The sequence below is a fragment of the Ornithorhynchus anatinus genome, chromosome 3 (genome assembly GCF_004115215.2).
Source record: "Ornithorhynchus anatinus isolate Pmale09 chromosome 3, mOrnAna1.pri.v4, whole genome shotgun sequence".
In the NCBI taxonomy this organism is placed as follows: Eukaryota; Metazoa; Chordata; class Mammalia; order Monotremata; family Ornithorhynchidae; genus Ornithorhynchus; species Ornithorhynchus anatinus.
The window spans coordinates 96784632-96807041 of NC_041730.1; the positions used below are offsets into that span (position 1 = coordinate 96784632).

Below are 22410 nucleotides of genomic sequence, written 5' to 3' on the forward strand. Positions count from 1 at the left end.
GCAAGTCACTTACCTTCTCTGTGCCTCAGTTACCTCATCTGTAAAATGGGGACTAAAAGTGTGAGCCCCACGTGGGACAACCTGATTATCCCTTGTCTACCCCAGTGCTTAGAACAGTGCTGGGCACATAGTAAGCACTTAACAAATATCATAATTATTCTTATTATTACAGTAAGTCCTCAATAAATACAATTAAATGAACAAAAGTAAAACAATCATTTTGGGTGACTCAGCTACTGGAGAATCCTTAAGGAAAGTTTCTAGTTTAGAGATTGAAGTATATCCACAAGATGCTGATGACAGTTTTCTTTCTTTCCCTAATCCCTTGATCTTAATTTATCTTTTATACCACAACAAAATCTGTTTTAGAAAAACTCTCACTCTCCTTCCTCTCCCCCTCCTTCCCTGCAACTACAACTACTGCTGGCTAGTCCCACTGGTCTTGATCTTCCTGATGATTATTTTAATTTCCACCTACTGTCTAGAAGCCTGAGTCACAAAGCTAAAACACATCTAACAACTGTCTGAATCAGAACAGATACAGGATTATGAATGTTTCCTGGAAAAAAAAAATATATATATATATATAATTTCCATCCCAACCAGTTTTCTCCTTGAGGTCTGGCAAATTATTTGTCTCCGTTAGCACTTATTCCCTTCCTTCAGACCTAGTTGTGACCATTTATGTACAATCTCTGCCTTCCTGTCTCCTCCTTTAGACTGCAAGGTCCTCAAGGACATGGTCTGGGACCTCTATTTTTCTTGTATGCTTCCAAGGGCTAGTGGATGGCTTTGGACTTAGTAGACACTTAAATACTAATGACGGTCAGCATTATCTCTCTGATTTTGTATGTACCTGACTTTACGTAGAGTGCAAGTGTAGAACATGCATCATGTGAGAATGAGAGCCATGGAGAGGGGGTTGAATTTATGGACTAAAATTTTGTGTAGTCCCTGTGAACCTCCACTGATCCACTGATACTTACTTCCCTCTTTCTGATGTGTCGTTTCTGTGGAGAGAGCTAAAGATGAATTTCACAGCTGCACTTTTTGAAATATTCTTCCCCCACAAGCTATCACTTTTCTTCCTCCCAAAAGCATGTGGCACCAGGACCGTTTTCTAGGTTGAGGTAGGTTATACCTTTCTAAGTTCAGTTGATCATATTCATTGAGCAATTACTGTGTGCAGAGCACTGTACTAAGTGCTTGGGAGAGTGCAATATAACAGAGCTGGTAGACACTTTCCCTGCCCAAGAGTTTACAGTCTAGACTAGTTACCTTCATTCTTCTCATAACTAACTTCTCTGGGGCCAATTTTCTCATTTCCTAAATTTATAAGGATGAGTATGAAGAAAAGACTGTTACTAAAATGAGAAATGTTCTCATTCTCAAGGTGGCTAAACCATAGCTACCACGGTTACTCTTCAGAGATCCCCAAATCTATTCATAGTCTCTGAAGCCAGGCATCTTTTAATCCATCAATCTGATCCAAAGCAGGAATCAGTACATTGGTTTACAACATCCATCAAATTATTTCATTTCAATTCCTTATAATTCATCTTTTTAAGACAACTGTTAAGCATGTACTGTGCATCAATCACTGTTCTAAGTGCTAGGGCTCACAGTCTAAATCGGAGGGAGGAGGATTTAATCCCCATTTTACAGATGAGATAAATGAGGCACAATGAAGCTAAGTCACTTGACCAAGGTCATACTGCAAAGTGGTGGAGCTGGGATTAGACCCCAGGTCCTCTGAATCTCAGGCCCAAGCTCTTTCCATTGGGCCATGCTGCTTCTTATCACAAAACAAAAGTCATTTTCATTAAACTCATGAAGTGGATTCCTCAATAATTTCTCCATTTGCTACCTAATGATTGAAATCCAATTTCCCAAAACAATTTGCCACATTCAATTTCCTCTTCTCTGAAAATTAGCACTAAAATATATTGCTTATTCTCTTACTATCTTATTTTACCTGTCTTTTAAAAAAGGCCAGCGTTCCTATCATCCTTTGATGCCTGCCAGTGCCAAATGGTGAGACCTTTCCAGGTGTCAGGAGCACCTTTTATCGTGTTGGTATTGGTGACTTTGGGGAGCTAAGGGACATTTGCTGAGCTCTTACATTTATACTTGATCTACTCCCCTTACCGTAGCTTTTCTAGCAACTATTTTCCAGGCTTTCATGGACTATAGAGAGGCCCATGGCTGCAGCACACAGTATGCGAAGGTAGAAGAAAGCTGCCTGACACTGGATGATAGAAGCGTGATTTTAGAAAGGAAAACCAACATTGAAGTTGTGGGATTTCTTTCTGATTTAATGATTTGTTTTAGAATATGAGCTAAGATTACAAGATAGCAGGATAATGATGAGAAATGCCAAGACAGTTTGACCCCCACAGCAAAAGAAAAAAGTCTGTAAAACTATAATCACATATCTTACTGTATTGACCAAACAGCTACACATTTACAAATTGGGCTAATTACATGCCTAAACATTTTGTAGATCATAGGTTTGCTCTCTCCAATCATGTGGTTCTGTCAATTATTTCTAACATAAAGACCTTCTAATTTTCCTGTTCAAGAGATTGTTGTTGTACTGAATGGTCATCTATAATTGCAGTAGCTACTTGTAAATCCATTCAAAAGTCACACCCCATTCCTTTAGCTGCTATAATGAATTTATAAAACCAGTAGTAATTTTTTAGTTCTTTGATTATCACATATTTATTAATGAATTGAATGATAATGTATATGACTATATAGACATGCAGTTACTCTTTTCTTATGTAAATATGATTTCGTTCTTAAAGACTACTTTGCACAGGATATATATCAATGCTCCAATTCCTCTGGCAAAGGAGGATACCAGCATTTTGCAAGGTAGTGGGTCAAACTGTAATATAATAAACCAAGATCTTATGCTTTACAGTGATTTGTAATAGTACTGAGTTTAGAAAAGCAACGTGGGGAAGTGGGGATAAGCAGTCTCCTTCATTTAAATTTCAAATCCATTAGATTAGGTAAAGGCATGGAAAACCCAAGACACTCTGAGAACAGCCAGAAGTAATACAAGGGAATCTCAACAAAGGGAGGAGAAGACAAGGTAGCTTGAGATAAATCTCAGTGGAGAGGGAAAAGAAGCAGAAAAAGAAATACAAACATATTAGAACTAATTCCAATGTAAACATACTCTCAGAATACTTTGGAATGTGTAACTTTGCAATTAGTCAAAATGCCTTAGCATTCACAACAATAATGTAACCCAGCAATTTGTGCTTACATTTTTAAATACACGCCATTAACAGTTCCCCTCTCAAAACACACACTCCCACAGACACACAACTTGATTGTTTTGTTGTATTAGTGAGGTGAAAAATGGAAATACAGTTGCTAACAGCCATAGGAAGCAAAGAGTTTTTCTTAAGTCTAATAAAAAGTGATTGCAATGTGAACAGTTACTTGTTGATTTCTTTCTTGAAATGATGATTAAAACTTTTTATTTTGAAAGGATTTTTTTTGGTAATTGAATTTTCATTATCAGTTCAGATCAAAAGTCCCTGAACCCATTTTCCTCCAATGGATTAAAGTAAAATCTGGATAAAGAGATTTACTCTCTCACCCTTTTAGCAAATTTCACCTGTTTTTTTGAATAATTTTCTTCCTTTAAAAATGGATATGTCTCCCTTTGTTTTCCCTTGAGATTAAAAATTGAACTTCTGTTTTACTTAAGTTGCAATAAGACTACTGCGGGAAAGTAATGGTTTTGCCTTTAAAGGAGAAAAAAGGGTTTCTGGGATATTTGATTTCAGGAAAAAATGGGGAGAGTTAGCATTATCAAATGCATTCTTGGCATGATGCATAAATTAATGCTATCTAGTAATAAGAAAGTTAGTAAAAGAAGGTGTTAAATTTTTAAGTTAGGAAATGATAAGAAAAAGTTGGGAGTTAAATTTCACCGCAATAAAAAAATGTACAAATACCTTCTTCAACATCTGACATATATTCACCATCACTGAGCATTTCAGGGGCATTGGCTTTACGAACTGCATGATTTAAGTAAACAGAATAAGTATCTGACAACATAGATTCTTGATATGTCAACAAAACAAGAATGTCATAGGTAATTCAAAATGAGCCCAAGTACCTATCACCTAGAGAACAAGGAGGAGAGAGGGAGAAGCGGGAAGATGGAGAGTAAGTCTTCTTAAAGAGAGCAAGCTTCTTAAAGTGGAAAGGAAAAATGTCACCCCTGCTACATGCATGCACTGAGTTCCTCCTCTTGGCCCCAGGGCATAGGTAATGTCTTCAAATCAAAGAAATCAAAGGGGATGCAAAAAGGGCAAGGATGGACAGGTCTCCAGATACTGGGGGGTGGGAGTGTGGGGGGGTGAAGGGGCGTGATTCTGGTTCATTCTCAACTATTTCTAGTTTCCATGTGGAGCTAGGCTTCCTCTCCAATCAATCACAAGATTGGGCAAAGGAGAGAATGTGAGAGGAGCATGTGTATTCTAGTGGGGAGGGGAGAATTGAGCTGAATGTTTTCCAAAGATGTTCATCAGAAAATCAGACAACAAATTAAAATCTAAAGTAAACAAGCATCTAAGATTTGTTTGGAGTAACTTTCTCCATACCTTCATCATCCGACATATCAAGAACTTCATTCATTGTTTCTGGCACGTTCATTTTATGTTTCTCCGTGACAGTCTGTCAAAGAAAAAGTCAGTCATTTGGGGTGACCTGAACCAGTTACTTATATCCATTCTTATACAGGTTCCTGGAGAGTCCCTGAGATTCTGGTTTCCTTGCTAGCAGGAATCAGAGAGCGTGTCTCTTTCAAGATACTGCTACTCCAGCTTCTTGTGGACTTACATGAGATGGTTCTTGCACGAATGAAAAGTTAATGAGAGTGATATGGCAGGATAAGCTGATTGGTAAAATTGGAGCTCAGACCTTGATTGTGACCTTCAGAAATTTCCAGGTATTCACTGCAAGGTTCTAATCAGAAACTTCTTGAATTCAGTGTGCTTAAAGCTCTTCACCTCTGATGAGTGTGTTGGAACATCTGACTGCTCTGTTTTTAATAATGATGATAATAATAATAATAATAGTATTTGTTAAGCACTATGTGCCAGGCACTTTTCTAAGCACTGGAGTAGATATGGAATAATTAGATTGGACATAGTCCCTGTCCCAAATTTGCAGATGTGTAGCATTGGTACCAACTGTATTGTGATATGCTCTTTGAACCTTCCAGCTGTCGCTCAATTGCATAAGTTGGGGAGGAAAAGACTTCTTTTGCCATCAATTGGGGAATTCTTCACTTATTAAAGTTAGGAATTGGTCCAAATTTACTTATTCCACAATAGCAATAAACACATTCTACTTGTTTTTCTGATCGTAGCTGCATCAGGTAAAAAAACTGAAGCGCATCTCTCATTTTAGAGGGTAGGGTTAGAGGATAACGTTAGGGAGGTGTAACGGAGTCACCTAAATATTTCTAATTCCTTAATTTATACTGCAGTTATCAAACAGGTATACCCTGGCTTTTGACTCATTTCCTTAATAATAAATGAATCTCTATTTTTGATTCAATATTATTGTTGCAGAAAGTAATAACAGTGATAGCAGTTGGAATTGAATTATTTAATAATAATAATAACAATGATAATAATTATGATTTTGTTAAGTGCTTATTACATGTCAAGCACTGTTCTAAGCACTGGGGAAATACCGGGTAATCAGGTTGTCCCACATGGAGCTCACAGTCTTAATCCCCATTTTACAGATGAGCTAACTGAGGCAAGGAGAAGTTAAGTGACTTGTCCAAAGTCACACAGAAAACAAGTGGTGGAGCCGGGATTAGAACCCACATCCGCTGACTCCCAAGCCCGTGTTCTTACCACTAGACCATGCTGCTTCTTGTCCAGAGAAACACAACTCATAAACATATTTACATGAGGCAGATTTAGAGAGGTAAACCTTGATACATTTTAGTAAGTATTTTGAAATGTAATTCAATGAGTCCATTACCACATATACTTAGTGATGATGATAATAACAATGATGATAACAATAATACTACTAATAATAACTGTCTTATTGTTAAGCACTCACTATGTGTCAAGAACCGTACCAAGCGCTGGGATAGATGCAAGATAATCAGGTCCCACATGGGGCATATAACCTAAGTTGGAGGGAGAAGAGATACTGAATTCCCATTTTGCAGATGGAACTGAGGCTCAGAGAAGTTAAGTGACTTGTCCAAGGTCACACAACAGGTTAATGGCATATCCAGGACTAGAAACCAGGTCCTCTGATTCCCAGATTGGTGCTCTTTCCACTAGCCCACACTGCTTCTCTTAGTGATGTTACAACCTAGTATTTTTGTTGAACTCAAGATTCAAGGTGATAACAATGTATATTTGGAAGCCTAAGTTCCTTTGCTTGTTCTGAAAGTTTTATATTTCTGCCTCAAGGCAGAATCACTGCCATCCATTCTTCTCCCTCCCCATGAGGCAGTGCCAGTAGTGAAATATCGAGGGGAGCTGCCTGATGTAACGTGTCTTGCCGCTGCCCTACAAGACAGCAATGTACCCTGGGGTTTATATTACTCACACACACACAGGCGGACTTCCAACGGTGTACTCTCTTTTTAACATTCAATCATTTCCTTGTAAGAATTGTTTTGTCGGTTTTTAAAAAAAATCTTAGAAAAGATAGCTGGGCTATGCTAACTATTGTGAAGAGTCCTTTGATAATCACCTTGAAAGCTAGACTACAACACTGCTGTTTGAGTGGAAGAAAAATATTCAGGCAGATTTGTTTGAAGGTTAGATTTTCTTAGAACAGTGGTTGGCACATAGTAAGTGCTTAACAAATACCATTATTATTATTATTTTCTAAAATGGCACACAAACTCCCCCACTAGTCTGTATGCTCGCTGTGGGCAGGGAACGTGTCTACCAACTCTGTCATATTGGACTCTCCCAAGTGCTTAATACCTTGCTCTGCACACAGTAAGCGTTCAATAAATACAATTGTTTGGTTGATGGATGGGCTCAGAATTAGAGGCTTAATGGTATGAAGATACTTACAATTGTAGTCATGGTCTCTTCAGTCACAACTTTTAATGTGTCAACCACTGAAATGTAGCCCAGCCTCCGGGCAATGGCAAGGGCAGTGTTCCCATTCTGAGAAGTCAAAAACATTGATGAGTCATTGAAAATGACTATTAGGCTTAGGTACCCAAGACATTCAACTTTAACCACACAACTGCATATTTATCTATCTATCTATTTATCCATCTATCATTCTTCCAATTTGAAGATAGGATTTTCTATTTGGATGCAGGTTTGACTATCATTCAGTGCTTTAAGTAAAGACTGTCTCTTACTGGACAACTGAATTCACCATTGGCAGTTCTTGGTCATATTCAATTTACCTCCTATTCCACCAGCACCATAACTTCTGAATGACTACTGTTAGTAATCCCTTATGGGATCTTGGTGGTATTTTAGAATTTGGTAAATTTCTATTAGTGTTTGCCAGGCAAGATGACAGCCCTTCAGATGTGGTCCTTTGATGAGCTTGGTTTGAGTGAAACAAGCCATTATTAGGGTACATTTCTAGTTCATCTGGGTGAGTTTAACCGTGTTCTCTGTGAACATGCAATGGAAAACAGTCTTTGTTTTCTTTTAAACCGATTTCCCAGTAAATGGAAATGGAACTGATAGCTTTGATGGGCCCTTCTTGGTGAAGCCCTCTAGACTGTAAACTCATTGTGGGCAGGGAATGTGTCTGCTTATTGTTATATTATACTCTTCCAGGGGCTTAGTAGTGTTCTGCACACAGAAAGTGCTCATAAATCCAATAGAATGAATAAGGCTTCATTTCTCCTACCCACCCTCTCCTCTGTGTTGTCTATATACTTGACTGTGTTCACCTCAGGCATATAGCACTTATGTACATATCCTTATTCCCTATTATTGCCCCTATCTGTAGTAATAATAACAATAATTATGGTATTTATGAAGCACTTACTCTATGCCAGGCACTGTACTAAACACTGGGATGGGTATAAGAAAATGAGGTTGGACACAGTCCCTGTAATTTATTTTAATGTCTATCTCCCCCTGTATATTGCAAGCTCCTTATAGATAGGAATGGTGCCTACCAACTCTACCATACTGTATTTTTCCAAGTGCTTTGTACAGTGCTCTGCACATAGTAAGCACTCAATAAATACAATTTTATGACTGTCTAATCTATAGATATGTATAACAGTAATATTCTGGCTGGATTCTAGTTTCCACATGTCTCTTCCTAAAATGTAGCGGAACGACATATTTGACCATGGAAACAACTTTTTTTTAATGGTATTCTTTAAGCACTTACTATGTGTTAAGCACTGTTCTGTGCACTGGGGCAGATATTGGTTAATCAGGTCAAATGAAGCCCCTGCTCCAAATGGGGCTCAGTCTAAGTAGGAGGGAGCAGGTATTGAATCCCCATTTTACAGTTGAGGAAACAGATATACAGAGAGGTGAAGTGACTTGCCCAAGGTCACACAACAAGCAAATGGCAGAACCTACAATAGAACCCAGGTCCTTCTGACTTCCAGGCCTGGGCTTTTTCCACAAGGCCACTAGGCCAAAGAACATTCCCTCCATCCCTTTTTGTCTTACCACAGTGAGTTCATTGGGGGCAGCATGGTTCTGGAGCAAGACATTTATGATATGGGTGTGTCCCTGCTGGGCAGCTTGGTGTAGAGGAGTGTAACCATTCTGTAGAAGATGAGAAGAAAGGAATTCCAATTATTATTCCATGAAAACACTGGCTTTGGCAGAGACCAAACTTATACGAGAAAAGATGTTCACCTTTGTTTTGGCATTCACTTTTGCAAAATGTTGCAGCAGGAAATTAACAATCTTTATGTTTCCATAGTGGCAACCCACATGCAATGGTGTGTACCCCATCTGAAAATTAAAAATAAAATGAGCAACAACAATTTAGTGAAACATACACCCCCCGATCACAGATAAAAAGTAGTAACTGCCTTATGTAACAGTTAGGGGCTATGAACCAGACCTTGTTTTTCAATTGTATATTTTTGTTCATTGCAATTTTCTAGCCTAATTTTTCTTTTCTATCCTAACAACTCATATTTACTCTGAATGGGCAAAGCATTTATATTCCTTTCAAAAAGGTAAAGTTCAAATGAAATGTAATGCAGAATCAAATCCAAATGCAGTTTATGGCATTTCATTTGAATATTTCCATTTTGGCAGAAATTCCATTATTTAAATGAATTCATTTTGGCTATAGAGATTAACACTGTTTGGAGACTTTGGGTGAAATTTCTGTATTCTCAGTTTTTTTCCCCTTCTTTCCCATTGAAAGCAAAAAATAATAGCACACACATTCTTTATTCTTGAGAGTTTTATGTTTTATCCATCCTGGATAAATTGATAGGTGGATATGAGTAAGGCATATTCAGCATTTATTATTTTATTATTACAATCATAATGCATTTCATTCATACATTCATTCGTACTTATTCAGCACTTATGTGTGCAAGGCACTGTACTAAGCACTTGGGAGAGTACAATACTGTACCAAACACCATACTAAATGCTGGGGTAGATCTGAGATAATCAGGTCAGACATAGGTCCTATCAACACATAGAACTCACAGTCTAGGAACAGTGAGAAAAGGTATTTCATTCCGTATTTTATAAATGTGAAAACTGAGGCACAGAGTAGTTTAGTAACTTGTCCAAGGTCACAGAACAGACAGTTGGAGTTGGGTTTGGAACCCAAGTTCCCTAATTCCCAGGTCCATGCATTTTCCACTATGCCATGCTGCTTCTCCATTTATTGGAATTCAGAACATGCCTATTTAGTGGATTTACAGAAACGTAAAAGATGCAGTCATCAGCCTCTAAGAATCGAAGTCTAAGGAGAGGGGCACATATACCCTTCTCTCTCTTTGGTATATACTGCCAGGATGGGGTAATATTGGAGGATAATAATAATAATAATGTTGGTATTTGTTAAGCGCTTACTATGTGCAGAGCACTGTTCTAAGCGCTGGGGTATTTGTTAAGCGCTTACTATGTGCAGAGCACTGTTCTAAGCACTGGGGTAGATACAGGGTAAGATACAGTGTAATCAGGTTGTCCCACGTGAGGCTCACAGTTAATCACCATTTTACAGATGAGGTAACTGAGGCACAGACAAGTTAAGTGACTTGCCCACAGTCACACAGCTGACAAGTGACAGAGCCGGGAGTCGAACTCATGACCTCTGACTCTGAAGCCCAGGCTCTTTCCACTGAGCCATGCTGCTTCCAAGGATAAAACTTGGGGAAGAGGTGGACATTGCTTCAGGCACTGGCAAGGGGCAGGTGGCTCTTTTTATGGTATTTGTTAAGTGTTTACTATGTGCCGACTACTATACTATGTGCTGGGGTGGACACAAGGAGATTGGGTTGGACATAGTCCCTGCCCCATGGGGGCTCACAGTCTCAATATCCATTTTACAGGTGAGTTAACTGAGGCCCGGAGAAGTGAAGTGACTTGCCCCAGGTCATGTGGCAGAGCTGGGAATAGAACCCATGACCTTCTGACTTCCAGGCCCGTGCTCTGTTCACTATGCCACACTGCTTCTATGAGAAGATCTGGCTGGAAGATACCTGCCAAGGACGAGATGAAGAAAGGGATTGAGTGTGGAGGCAGTACAGGAGAAAGCCCAAAGGTGCTAGGAGTGGGAAAAGAGAACGGAGAGTTGAAAGACTGTTCATTGGTTTGGAGCAAAGAGATTTCAGGGGGAAAAAAAAGGACAATACATAGTCTGACATATAATGTTGGGGCGATTTGAAATTAAGTGTGGATAGTCTCAGTCAGCTTTGGAGAATAATGGTGAACAAGTGGAGAGATGTGAAGGCGACTTGTCAAAAATCACCTAGGAAATAAATGGCAGTCATAAATGAGCTCAAACTTTTAACACACCCTTTCCTTAGGGCGAATTGATTCAGACACACCATTCAGAGAATCTCACACATAAGAGATGGATCTTGGCTACTCCCTAAAGGTCAAAGTATACCCAAGCAAGCATAGCTTTGAGTCAGGGTATCTAACATTTTATGGCCTGTGAAACTCCTTCTAACAAGTACTAAGGATATGACTAACAAATACTGAGAAGTAGCTCTTATTCCTCCATAAACCATGGCGTCACTAGAATTATTTGTGTTTCATATCCCTGTCTCCTTCACATATGACCAATGAAGTCCAGGTACTAGATCTGAGAGACTGTGGGCTGGGAATGTGTCTGCTTATTGTTATACTATACTCACCCAAGTGCTTAATACAGTGCTCTGCACTCAGTAAGCACTCAATACTCCTATGTGGACAGGGATTTTGTCCAACCTGACTATTTTGTATCTACCCCAGCGCTTGGAACAGTGTGTGGCATATAGTAATCGCTTAACAAGTATCATTATTAATTAATTGATTAATTAGTATGATTGAATAAATGAATTAATGAGAGATTCTCTTTGCTACTCGACGGCCCTTTTGAGAGAAAAGGATTAACATTTTCAAATCTACCTCAAATTCATTCATTCAAATGTATTTATTAAGCACTTCATTCATTCATTCATATTTCTTGAGCACTTACTGTGTGCAGAGCACTGTACTAAGTGCTTTGAAAGTATAATTCAGCAATAAAGAGAAACAATCCCTGCCCTCAGTGGGCTTAAAGACATCAAAACAAGTAAACGGGCATCTATAGCATCAGTGTAAATAAACAGAATTATAGAAATATACACATCGTGCATGGAGTATTGTACTAAGTGCTTGGGAAAGTGATTTCTCCTCAATCTCCCCTTTTCAATCCCCTCTTACATTGGGTTTTAGAGTCCAGACACCTGCTGTACCTTGAGCCAGCTGGGAAACAGGAAGGAGGTTTCATCTAATTTAGATCCACTCTGTAGCTCCTTCAAGTGGAGATGATGATGGTATTTATTACTCACTTACTATGTGCCAAGCAACTGTTCTAAAGTGCTGGGGTAGATTCAAGTTAATCATGTTGAACATAGTCCCTGTGGCACATGAGGTTCACACTATAAATCCCTATTTTACAAATGAGGTGAGGCCCATTCATTCATTCAATCGTATTTATTGAGTGCTTACTGTGTAGAGCACTGTACTAAGCTCTTGGAATGTAAAGTGCTTGGGAGAGTACTCTATAAGAACAAACACATTCCTGCCTACAACGAGCTCACAGTCTAGACCCAGAGAAGTGAAGTGACTTGCCCAAGGTCCTACAACAGAAAAGTGGAGAAGGCGGGATTAAAATTCCAGGGATCCAAAGGCCCCTCAATAGCATCAATCAATCCGTCACATTTATTGAGTGCTTACTGGTAGCATGGCCTAGAGGCAAGAGCACGGGATTGAGAGTCAGAGGACGTGGGTTCTAATCCAGGCTCCACCACTTGTTTGCTGTGTGACCTTGGGCAAGTCATTTAACTTCTCTGGGCCTCAGTTATCTGTAAAATGGGGAATAAGATTGTGACCCCCAAGTGGGCAACCTGATTACCTTGTATCTACCCTGGTGCTTAGAACAGTGCTTGGTACATAGTAAGTGCTTAACAAATGTCATTATTATTATTATTATTAGTAAGCCCTTGGAAGAGTACAATACAACAGAGGTGGTAGAGATGGTTCCCTGCCCAAAACAAGCTTACAGTCTACAGTTGGCAAAGGCTCTGTCAGATCCATCTGTCTATGGGAAAGAGGGTGTACTGGAAATCTTCAACCCCACAGGAGAAACAGGGCTGCCCCTGGAACTGCTCCAGATCAGAAAACCCAGTCTTTTTTTAATGATATTTAAGCACTTAATATGTGCCAGGTACTATTCTGAGCACTGGGATAGTTACAGGCTAATCATGTTGGACACAGTTCCTGCCCCTCATGGGGCTCACAGTCTTCATCCCCATTTTACAGATGAGATAACTGAGGCACAGAGAAATGAGGCTCAAGATCACACAGCAGAGAAGTGGCAGAGCCAAAATTAGAAACCAGGTCCTTCTTGACCTGGCCCAGACCTATCTTTCTCCAGTGATCATCCTGGCAGCTCCAACCCGGGCTCTGAGAGAATGACCCGAGGGGTGTCCTGTGGGTGCCATCAGCTGGGCCATAGGGATGGCAACCACCTCGGTAGTTTTCATCCCAGATTTCACAGGACTCAGGTGGCAAAAATTTCACACCACTCCTCATGACCGTTCCTCTGCTTGGACCCCGCGGGGCACATATGGTAGCTGTTATGATGCTGCCAAGGGTGGATTTGTCATTGCGAGGCCCTTCGCTTATTGCTGCCCCTTAGTTTAAACAAATAAAAAGTATTCTCTTGCAAAGGAGACTGCACTGCTTCTCAGGAGAGTTCACATCCGAACACCCAGGTCATATACGGAATCCTGCCTTCCTGCCCCTTGTATTGTGCTGATTATAGATTTTTGTAAGGAACAAACTTCACTAAAACAAATGTGAAAGTGCCTGTTAGCAATAAATATTTTTTCAGCGTTTTTTTTTAAATAGTATTTGTTAAGCATTTACTAAATACTAAAGTGCTAGGGTAGAAACAAGTTAATCAGGTTAAAGACAGTCCCTGTTCCACATAGGGTTCACAGGTTTAATCCCCATTTTACAGATGAGGTAATTGAGGCACAGAGAAGTTTAATTCCTCCTAAAATATTTTCCTTCTAAATCCCCTCCAAATCCCCAAATCTCCTTTTAATTTTCTTTCCTGAGAAATTGTCGACCTCCCAAAATAAACTTTGCTGGGCCTGTGTCCAGAGGTGCTTGTGGGTCATCTGGCTCTGGTTGCCGCCCAGCTGCACATGTACAATGATCTAGGCATGCTCGGCTCCCTCTGCCCTTGCTGGGACTACAAGTTTTAGCATTCCAGTGTACAACTACACGTGCAACCAGCACAGAATAAACACTTAATGAATACCAAATAATCACTGGTATTTAATGAGAACTCACCGTGTTCAGAGCACTGCACTACTCACTTGCGAGAGTACATTAAGACAGAGTTAGTAGGCCTGATCCCTGCTTTCAAGACTGTAAGCTCATTGTGGGCAGAGAATGTGTCTCATATTGTGCTGTACTCTCCCAAGCTCTTAGTACAGTGCCCTGCATGCACCAAGCACTCAATAAATATGATTGGATTGTTTCGATTAGACTGTAAGCCCGTCATTGGGCAGGGACTGTCTCTATCTGTTGCCGATTTGTACATTCCAAGCGCTTAGTACAGTGCTTTGTACATAGTAAGCGCTCAATAAATACTATCCAATGAATGTATGAACTGTTCACTATAATAATTGGTTACAGAACCCACACTTCCAGAACAAGACTATTTAGGTTTATCAATCAATGGTATTTGGGTTTATCTATCAATGGTATTTACTGAGTACACTGAATATGGGCCACGTTAGGCTAAGTTGATTCCTGTATTTTCAACCTATGCAGGGCTCTCTTGCTAGCTCTAGACATCCCGAAGGTCCTGGGACATTTAGGGAGAAGGTATTTGACCAAAGTCTAGGTGAACAGTCCTTTAGCTTCTTGTTTCTCATTGACTGTAAGAGTTTTATCATTTTGATTTCTATTAAGTTCTGATTAATTGCGCTAATTCTTCAATCATCATAATTTTTCATCTTGGGTTAGCCTTTATATAACTCTACTCAACACCATCTTCACTCAAAGTATTTAATGAGTGCCTACTGGGTGCAGAGCACTGTAGTAGACATTTGAGAACAAATAAAGCAAATGGTCACAGTCTCTGCCCTAGAGATTTGTTGAGCATCTACTGGATCCCAAGTACTGCTTAAGCATGAAGCAAGAAATGATGGTTAACATCAAAGATGCACCCCCAAAAACGGACCTAAAGTGATCCAGGAAAAACAGATAAGTAAAATAGATAGAGAGAAAACAAGCATTTGAACAAATATTTAATGAAAAGAAATTATGCCCTCAGTTCATTTCCAATTTGAACAAGGTAATGAAGGTTTATAAATGAAAAGAGCTTAAAATAATCTGTTTGGTATTTCTTCAGAACAAATAAATTTAAATATACTCATTTTTCTGGTTCAGATTTGACATCTTGGCCCTTTTTGAAATTAGCTCAAGGAGCTCAGCTTGGTTAACTGGAAGTCTGTCATTTTCGTCATGTAAAAAAACATCACGTCAGACAGTTAAACTCTACGTTAGGGAAGGGTTTTTTTTTTAATTCTTAAACTGAGCAGGACAGATGATGGGGTCACTGTTTTCCTTACAATACATTCTTTCTTCATCAATGTAAATAAACAAACAGAGCAGACATCAAAAGGATTCTGCATTTATTCAATTACAATCAGCAAATGCATTCCTCATCTATTAACTAGAGTCCATTTCATTTTCCAAACAAACAGATCGACAATCTGAATCTTCAGATTTAAAAAATGGATTTGAAAGAGTAAGGAAGTACCACGGGGTCCATTCTTTAACCTGCACATACTGGCCATGGCAGCAGAACACCATTATTTAGCCACAAATTCTGCCAGACTACATTAACGCCAAGTACCCATTCCACAAAAATGTCACAAGCACTTTAAATATGCAATTAAATTGAGGCAGGCAGGCTTTGAGAAAAGGCAAAATTATTGAACAGACTGTTAGGTTAGAAAACAAAACCTAAAGAAGTTGGAAAGATATATAATTTCAAAGCATCTAAGTGTGTGTGTGTGTGTTGGGGGGGTGGTATATACATTTATAGCTACATATAAATATATGTGTGTATATATATGTATATATATATATGTATATATAAACACATACAGTTACTATATTTACATATAACTATTATTTGTACTTAAAGAAGATGTCACTATCTGTGAAATTCACCCATGTGTGACTGAAAATTTGGGACCCAGAGTCTAAGGCTGTGCGGTGCACACACAAAAGGCAACCGTTGTTGTGTGGTCCTGTTTTTGCCTGTGGTGCCTGGGGCTATTTTCACTATTTTCTCTTTGCTTCACAAAACCACTCCTTATCTGATCATAGTACACCACAGTTGTCTATTTGCAGCAATTACCTTATGTCCACCCCAGTGATTTCACAGTGATTAGCACGTAGTAGTCCTTACTACCATTATTCTTATTTTTATTAATAATGAACTCAATAATGCCCTTAGGACTCATAATTATTAAGAATAATGTAATAATCTCACCCCTCATGCACTGCCTGAGGCTGAAGAGTTGACCCTGTGAACCTGAGGTTGTAAAGGCATCTCACCTCCAGAAGCCCAGTTCTCAAGAACTGGGTAACCATACCTTGGTCTGGGAATCGACGACAGCTCCTTGATTCACCAGGACTTCTGCCACATTCACTCGGTCTTCCTGGGCGGCCAGGTGCAGTGGGGTCAGTCCGCTCTATAGATTAAACAAAATTAACAGTTTCTTTCCGCAGGAAATGTATCACACTTGAATCAGCGTTCTTATTCTTTCCAGATCTGGGAAATGGTAAGCAGCTGTTTTTAACAGGGGGCCAGAGGGTAGACCTATATTTCCAATCTATGCCATGATACTAGATTAGTGCTAGATTTTTCTGTTCTTTTTTTTTTTTTAATATTTGTTAAGTGCTTACTATGTGCCAGGCACTGTACTATCTACTGGGTTGATACAAGCTTATTGGGTTGGACACAGTCCCTGTTCCATATGGGGCTCATAGTCTTCAACCCCATTTTACAGAAGAAGGAACTGGGGCCCAAGTGAAATAACTGGCCCAAGGTCACAAAACAGACATGTGGTGGAGCTGAGATTAAAACCCAGATCTTTCTGACTCCCAGGCCCATGCTCTATCCACTAGACCATGCTGCCTTCATTGTAACAGTTTTAACAGAAACTAGGAAAATGGATAAAACACTTGCAAATGTTTACGTTCTAGGTCCTCCACTAAACTCCAGAAGCACATCAATTACAATCTCACTCAGAATCCAATAGTCCCACTACTGTGGCTCCAATCTAATACTTGCAACCTTAAGAAAATGGGTATTTTTCTTAATGACTTCAAAGTTGCTTTTTCCCTTTTCTAATGGTCATTATGAACTCCTAGAAGGCTAGGGACCATGTCTCATTTTCACTGGTGTATTCTTTTCCCAATGCTTGGTATAGTACTCTGCACCCACTTGGCAATTAAATACTATTGCAATTACTATCAAAAACAATATAAAATCTTCCATGTTCAGCAAAGGAAAGAATGATAAGAATGTCATCATTAGAAAAAAGACAAAGTTTTCAAGTATGGATGCATGTGCCAAGCACAGATTTTCTTCGTAATGATACAATGTAAAGACCATGGCTTTTCTGCCTGAAAACTCAACTGTACTCTTCCAGAATATCCTGTAGCCGAAGCAGGTGTATTTAGATCTGAAAAAGCACTGGGCTCCTGACTAAAGAAGTGCCAAAGGGGTACTATAGTGTACCCTTGAAAATCCTTTTCTGATATGGACGGAAGCCACTGTGACCCACTTTTTAGCTGCTGGAGATGGCACTGTACAAAACTGCCCTGAAAAATCTCTGGATTCAACCCACATATTCAATCTGTCACTAAATTCTGTTGATTCAACCTTCACTAAATGGCTAAAATCCACACTTTTCTCTCCATCCACAGTGCTTCCATGTTAATTCAAGCTCTTATCTTATTCTGCCTTGACTACAGTATTAGCTTTCTTGCTGACCTCCCTGCCTCCTGTCTCTCCCCACTTCAGTTCCTTTTTCACTCTGCTGCCTGGATCATTTTTCTTCAAAACCACTCATTCCATGTTCTCCACTCCTCAAAAACCTCCAGGGATTGCTAATGCACCTCTGCACCAACCAGAAATTCCTTACCTTTGGCTCATTACTGGGGGATCCAGGGAGGGGCTTCTTAGGATAGGGAACACGTGAGCATATTTGAAAGTGGTAGGGAAGTAGTCAGTGGAGAATGAACAGTTGAAGATGGAGTACAAGGAGGGAAGAAGGAAGAAGGCAAGTGCTTTGATAAGGTGCAAATGAATGAGGTTCATTCATTCAATCGTATTTTTGAGTGCTTACTGTGTGCAAAACACTGTACTAAGCACTTGGGAGAGTACAGTATAACAACGGACACATTCCCTGACCACAGTGAGCTCACAGTCTAGAGGGGGAGGCAGACATTAATTTAAATAAGTAAATAAATAAATTACAGACGCATACAGATATATTCATATGTGCTGTGGGGATGGGAGGGATGATGAATGGAAGAGCAAGAGCAGCACAGAAGGGAGTGGGAGAAGAGGAGAGGACGGTTAAGTCAGGGAAACCTTCTTGGAGGATAAATGCCTTCAATAAGGCTTTGAAGTGAGGGAGAGCAATAATCTGTATGATATGATAACCCCATCTTAAAAAACCCATCTTGACCCCACTTGCCCTTCCAGTTATCGCCCTATCTTCCTCCTGTCCTTCTTTTCCAAGCTCTTAGAATGAGTCGTCTACACTCGCTGCCTAGAATTCCTTAACTCCAACTCTCTTCTGGACCCCCTCCAATCTGGCTTCCGTCCTCTCCACTCTATTGAGACTGCTCTCTCTAAGGTCACCCATGACCTCCTTCTTGCCGAATCCAATGGCTCCTACTCTATCCTAATCCTCCTCGACCTCTCAGCTGCTTTTGACACTGTAGACCATCCCCTTCTCCTCCACACCTTATCGCACCTTGGCTTCACAGACTCCATCCTCTCCTGGTTCTCCTCTTATCTTTCTGGCCATTCATTCTCAGTCTCCTTCGCGGGCTCCTCCTCCCCCTCCCATCCTCTAACTGTAGGAGTTCCTCAAGGGTCAGTTCTCGGACCTCTTCTGTTCTCCATCTACACTCACTCCCTTGGTGAACTCACCTGCTCTCACGGCTTCAACTATCATCTCTATGCAGATGACGCACAGATCTACATCTCCTCCCCTGTTCTCTCCCCCTCCCTTCAGGCTCATATCTCCTCCTGCCTCCAGGATGTCTCCACCTGGATGTCTGCCCACCACCTAAAACTCATCATGTCCTAAACTGAGCTCCTTATCTTCCCTCCCAAGCCCTGCCCTCTTCCTGACTTCCCTATGACTGTGGATGGTACAACCATCCTTCCCGTCTCTCAAGCCCGCAACCTTGGTGTCATCCTTGACTCAGTTCTCTCATTCACCGCACACATCCAATCTGTCACCAAGGCCTGCCGGCCTCACCTTTATAATATCGCCAAGATCTGCCCTTTCCTCTCCATCCAAACAACTATCTTATTGGTACAGGCTCTCATAATATCCCGGCTGGATTATTGTGTCAGCCTTCTCTCTGATCTCCCTTCCTTCTGTCTCTCCCCGCTCCAGTCTATTCTTCATTCCGCTGCCCGGATCATCTTCCTGCAGAAACGCTCTGGGCATGTCACTTTCCTCCTTAAAATCCTCCAGTGGTTGCCTATCAACCTCTGAACGAAACAACCTCCACACAAAACAAAACCTTCTCACTCTAGGCTTCAAGGCTTTCCATCACCTTGCCCTCTCCTACCTATCCTCCCTTCTCTCTTTCTACTGCCCGCTCCGCTCCTCTGCCGCTCACCTGCTCACCATCCCCTGTTCTCACCTATCCCGCCATCGACCCCTGGGCCACATCCTCCCACTGTCCTGGAATGCCCTCCCTCCTCACCTCTGCCAAACTAGTTCTCTTTCCCTCTTCAAAGCCCCACTGAGAGCTCACCTCCTCCAAGAGGCCTTCCCAGACTGAGCTTCCCCTTTTCCCTCTGCTCCCTCTGCTGCCTCTCTGTGCCCCCGTTCACCTCTCCTTAGCTAAGCCCCCTTTCCCCTCTGCTCCTCCCCCGCTCCCTTCCCCTCCCCTCAGCACTGTGCTCGTTTGTATATATTTTTAATACCCTATTTATTTTGTTAATGAGGTGTACATCCCCTTGATTCTATTTCTTGCTATTGTTTTTGTCTGTCTGTCTCCCCCGATTAGACTGTAAGCCCGTCAGTGGGCAGGGATTGTCTATCTGTTGCCGAACTGTACATTCCAAGCTCTTAGTACAGTGCTCTGCACATAGTAAGCGCTCAATAAATACTACTGAATGAATGAATGATGAGGGAGGACATTCCAGGCCAGGGGTGGAGGTGGGAGAGAGGTCGTCGGTGAGATAGGTGAAATGACTTACAGTGTGAGGGTTAGCATTAGATCAGAGGACCAAGGCATATTGAAGGGAATGGACTTTTGAGAGGAGGTTGGCAGAGCTCCTGTTGCGATACTGCTGGGAAAGATGGGAGAGTTGAAGAAGGGGCAGGAGGAGGAGGGCACTGGCGTGGAGTGTGGGGGATTTTAGGGAGATCAGACTTGATGTTAAGCACTTATTACATGTCAAGCACTATTCCAAGAGCTAGGGTAGAGACAAGTTAATCAGGCCAGACACAGTCCCTGTCCCACCTGGGACTCGCAGGAGGGAGAACAGGCACCGAATCCTCATTTTGCAGATAAGGAAACTGAGGCACAGAGAAGTTAAGTGACTTCCCCAAGGTCACACAACAAAGGGCAGGACAGAATTAGAACCTAGGTCCTCTGGCTCCCAAGCCTGCACTCTTCCCACCAGGCCACACTTCCCCCCATCGTGACCATGTTGACATGGTTCACTGACTGCCCCAAACTCACCAAATGCCCCGACCCATTTCTTTCCATCTGAGCTGCTGCAGTACGCAAATGGAGGAAAAGTGTTTTACCTTATTGCTAAGGTTCACGTTGGCATTTCTGGTGAGGAGAAGGGACACCATGTCCACGTGCCCCTCCTGGGCCGCGAGGTGGACCGAAGCAATCCCTTGCCTGGTAACCGCGTTGGCGTCTGCTCCGTATTCCAGCAGCGTTGTTGCTATGTCCATCTGGTTTTTCTTGGCAGCTATGTGTAGTGGTGTGTAGCCATTCTGTTGACACAAAGCACCTGGTTAGGTGGGTAAGGATTCTAAAGCTGAATGACCTGCATTTTAGTTTCTTACCATACTCAACAACCGCCATGCACCCTATCAACAAAAATCAACACCTTTTTCTCTGATTATCCATCTGTAAGACTCTTTGAGATGGAGATGTGCCTACATTCCTTGAGGCCATACTTGGGAATGCTTTTGAAAGAAATCCTTGTCTTCTTGAGGAGATACTTGAAAATGATGGGGGTATTTTGCTACAGATTACCGTTATCCACACAGGGCATATGGATGATTGGGCCTAAATGGGTTTTAAACAAAAACTGGAAGAGTCACTTGTCTTTATCCTGTTCTCCTTCCCCTTAGACTGAGAGTCCCACTTGGGACCAGTTCTATGTCCAATTGGATGATCTCGTTTCTATCCTGGTGCTTAACACAATGCTTGGCAACTAGTAAGCTCTTTACAAATACTAATCATCCTTTCCCTCTCTGGATATCTGAATACGTTTCGGTGTTAGTAGATAGAGTTAGAAGATAGAGCATGGGTTTGGGAGTCAGAAGGACTTAATCCCAGCTCTGCCATATGTCTGCTGTGTGACCTTGGACAAGTCACTTCACTTAGGCCTGAGCTATCTCATCTGGAAAATGGGGATTAAGACTGTGAGCTCTATGTAGGACAGAGACCGTGTTCAACACAGTTACCTTGTATCTACCTCAGTGCTTAGTACAGTGTCTGGCACATAGTAAGCACTTAACAAATACCATCGTCACTATTATTATTATTATCTGAAAAACACTGCTAAAGTCTAGTTATATAAACTCGATTTGTTTCATAGCTTTAAAAATGGATCATTCCCTCTCTTTTAGCAGGAAGAACTCCAGACTTTAAGCTCCTTGTGGACAGGGAACATGTCTACCAACTCTGTTGTATTGCACTCTCCCAAGTGCTTAGGAAAGTGCTCTGTACCCAGTAAGGGCTCAAATACCATCGACTGATTGATGTGGAAGCTGAAGAGTCTAAGTCCTGTGCAAATGTCATCGTGAAAAATCGGTATGGATTGTAGGCTTGGAAAAAATTGTCAAATACCAACTAGATCAGATCTTCTGATCTTAAAGAAGGCATATACGATTTAGAAACCAGGGTCCCTTGGCAAGAGGGAAAAATTGAATGAAACGGAGATTATACAGCAGTATTGGCCAAGTAGCGTGTGAAGTCAAATCTGTTAGTTTTAATCAGATACAAATATCACACTTAATAAGCATCTAGCAGAGAGGCAAAGACAGTAGTGAGCTGAAGAAGAAATGTGCGTTTAAGTAATAGGCACCTCCAAATTTCCTTCTTATTAAGAATTTAGGAGAGATTATTAAAAAAGGGCAGTATATTGATTTCTAAATAATAACATTCTCTGGGGTCTCTATTTTAA

General features: G+C 40.9%; 1 protein-coding gene across 29 annotated transcripts in view; it reads right to left on the minus strand.

Annotated features, from left to right (window-relative positions):
- The window catches only part of ANK3 (ankyrin 3), a 678945-nt gene that overhangs the window by 105224 nt on the left and 551311 nt on the right, over positions 1-22410 (minus strand). For 21 of the 29 annotated variants that reach the window (XM_029059625.2, XM_029059631.2, XM_029059622.2 and 18 more), the window contains 7 exons: positions 20792-20989; positions 16370-16468; positions 8877-8975; positions 8685-8783; positions 7095-7190; positions 4632-4704; positions 3981-4043 (listed from right to left, as the gene is read on the minus strand). In XM_029059625.2, coding sequence (XP_028915458.1) covers positions 3981-4043; positions 4632-4704; positions 7095-7190; positions 8685-8783; positions 8877-8975; positions 16370-16468; positions 20792-20989 — 727 coding nt within the window. The remainder of the gene's footprint in view (positions 1-3980; positions 4044-4631; positions 4705-7094; positions 7191-8684; positions 8784-8876; positions 8976-16369; positions 16469-20791; positions 20990-22410) is intronic. The other 8 variants (XM_039911537.1, XM_039911538.1, XM_029059632.2 and 5 more) reach the window with 1 other exon arrangement.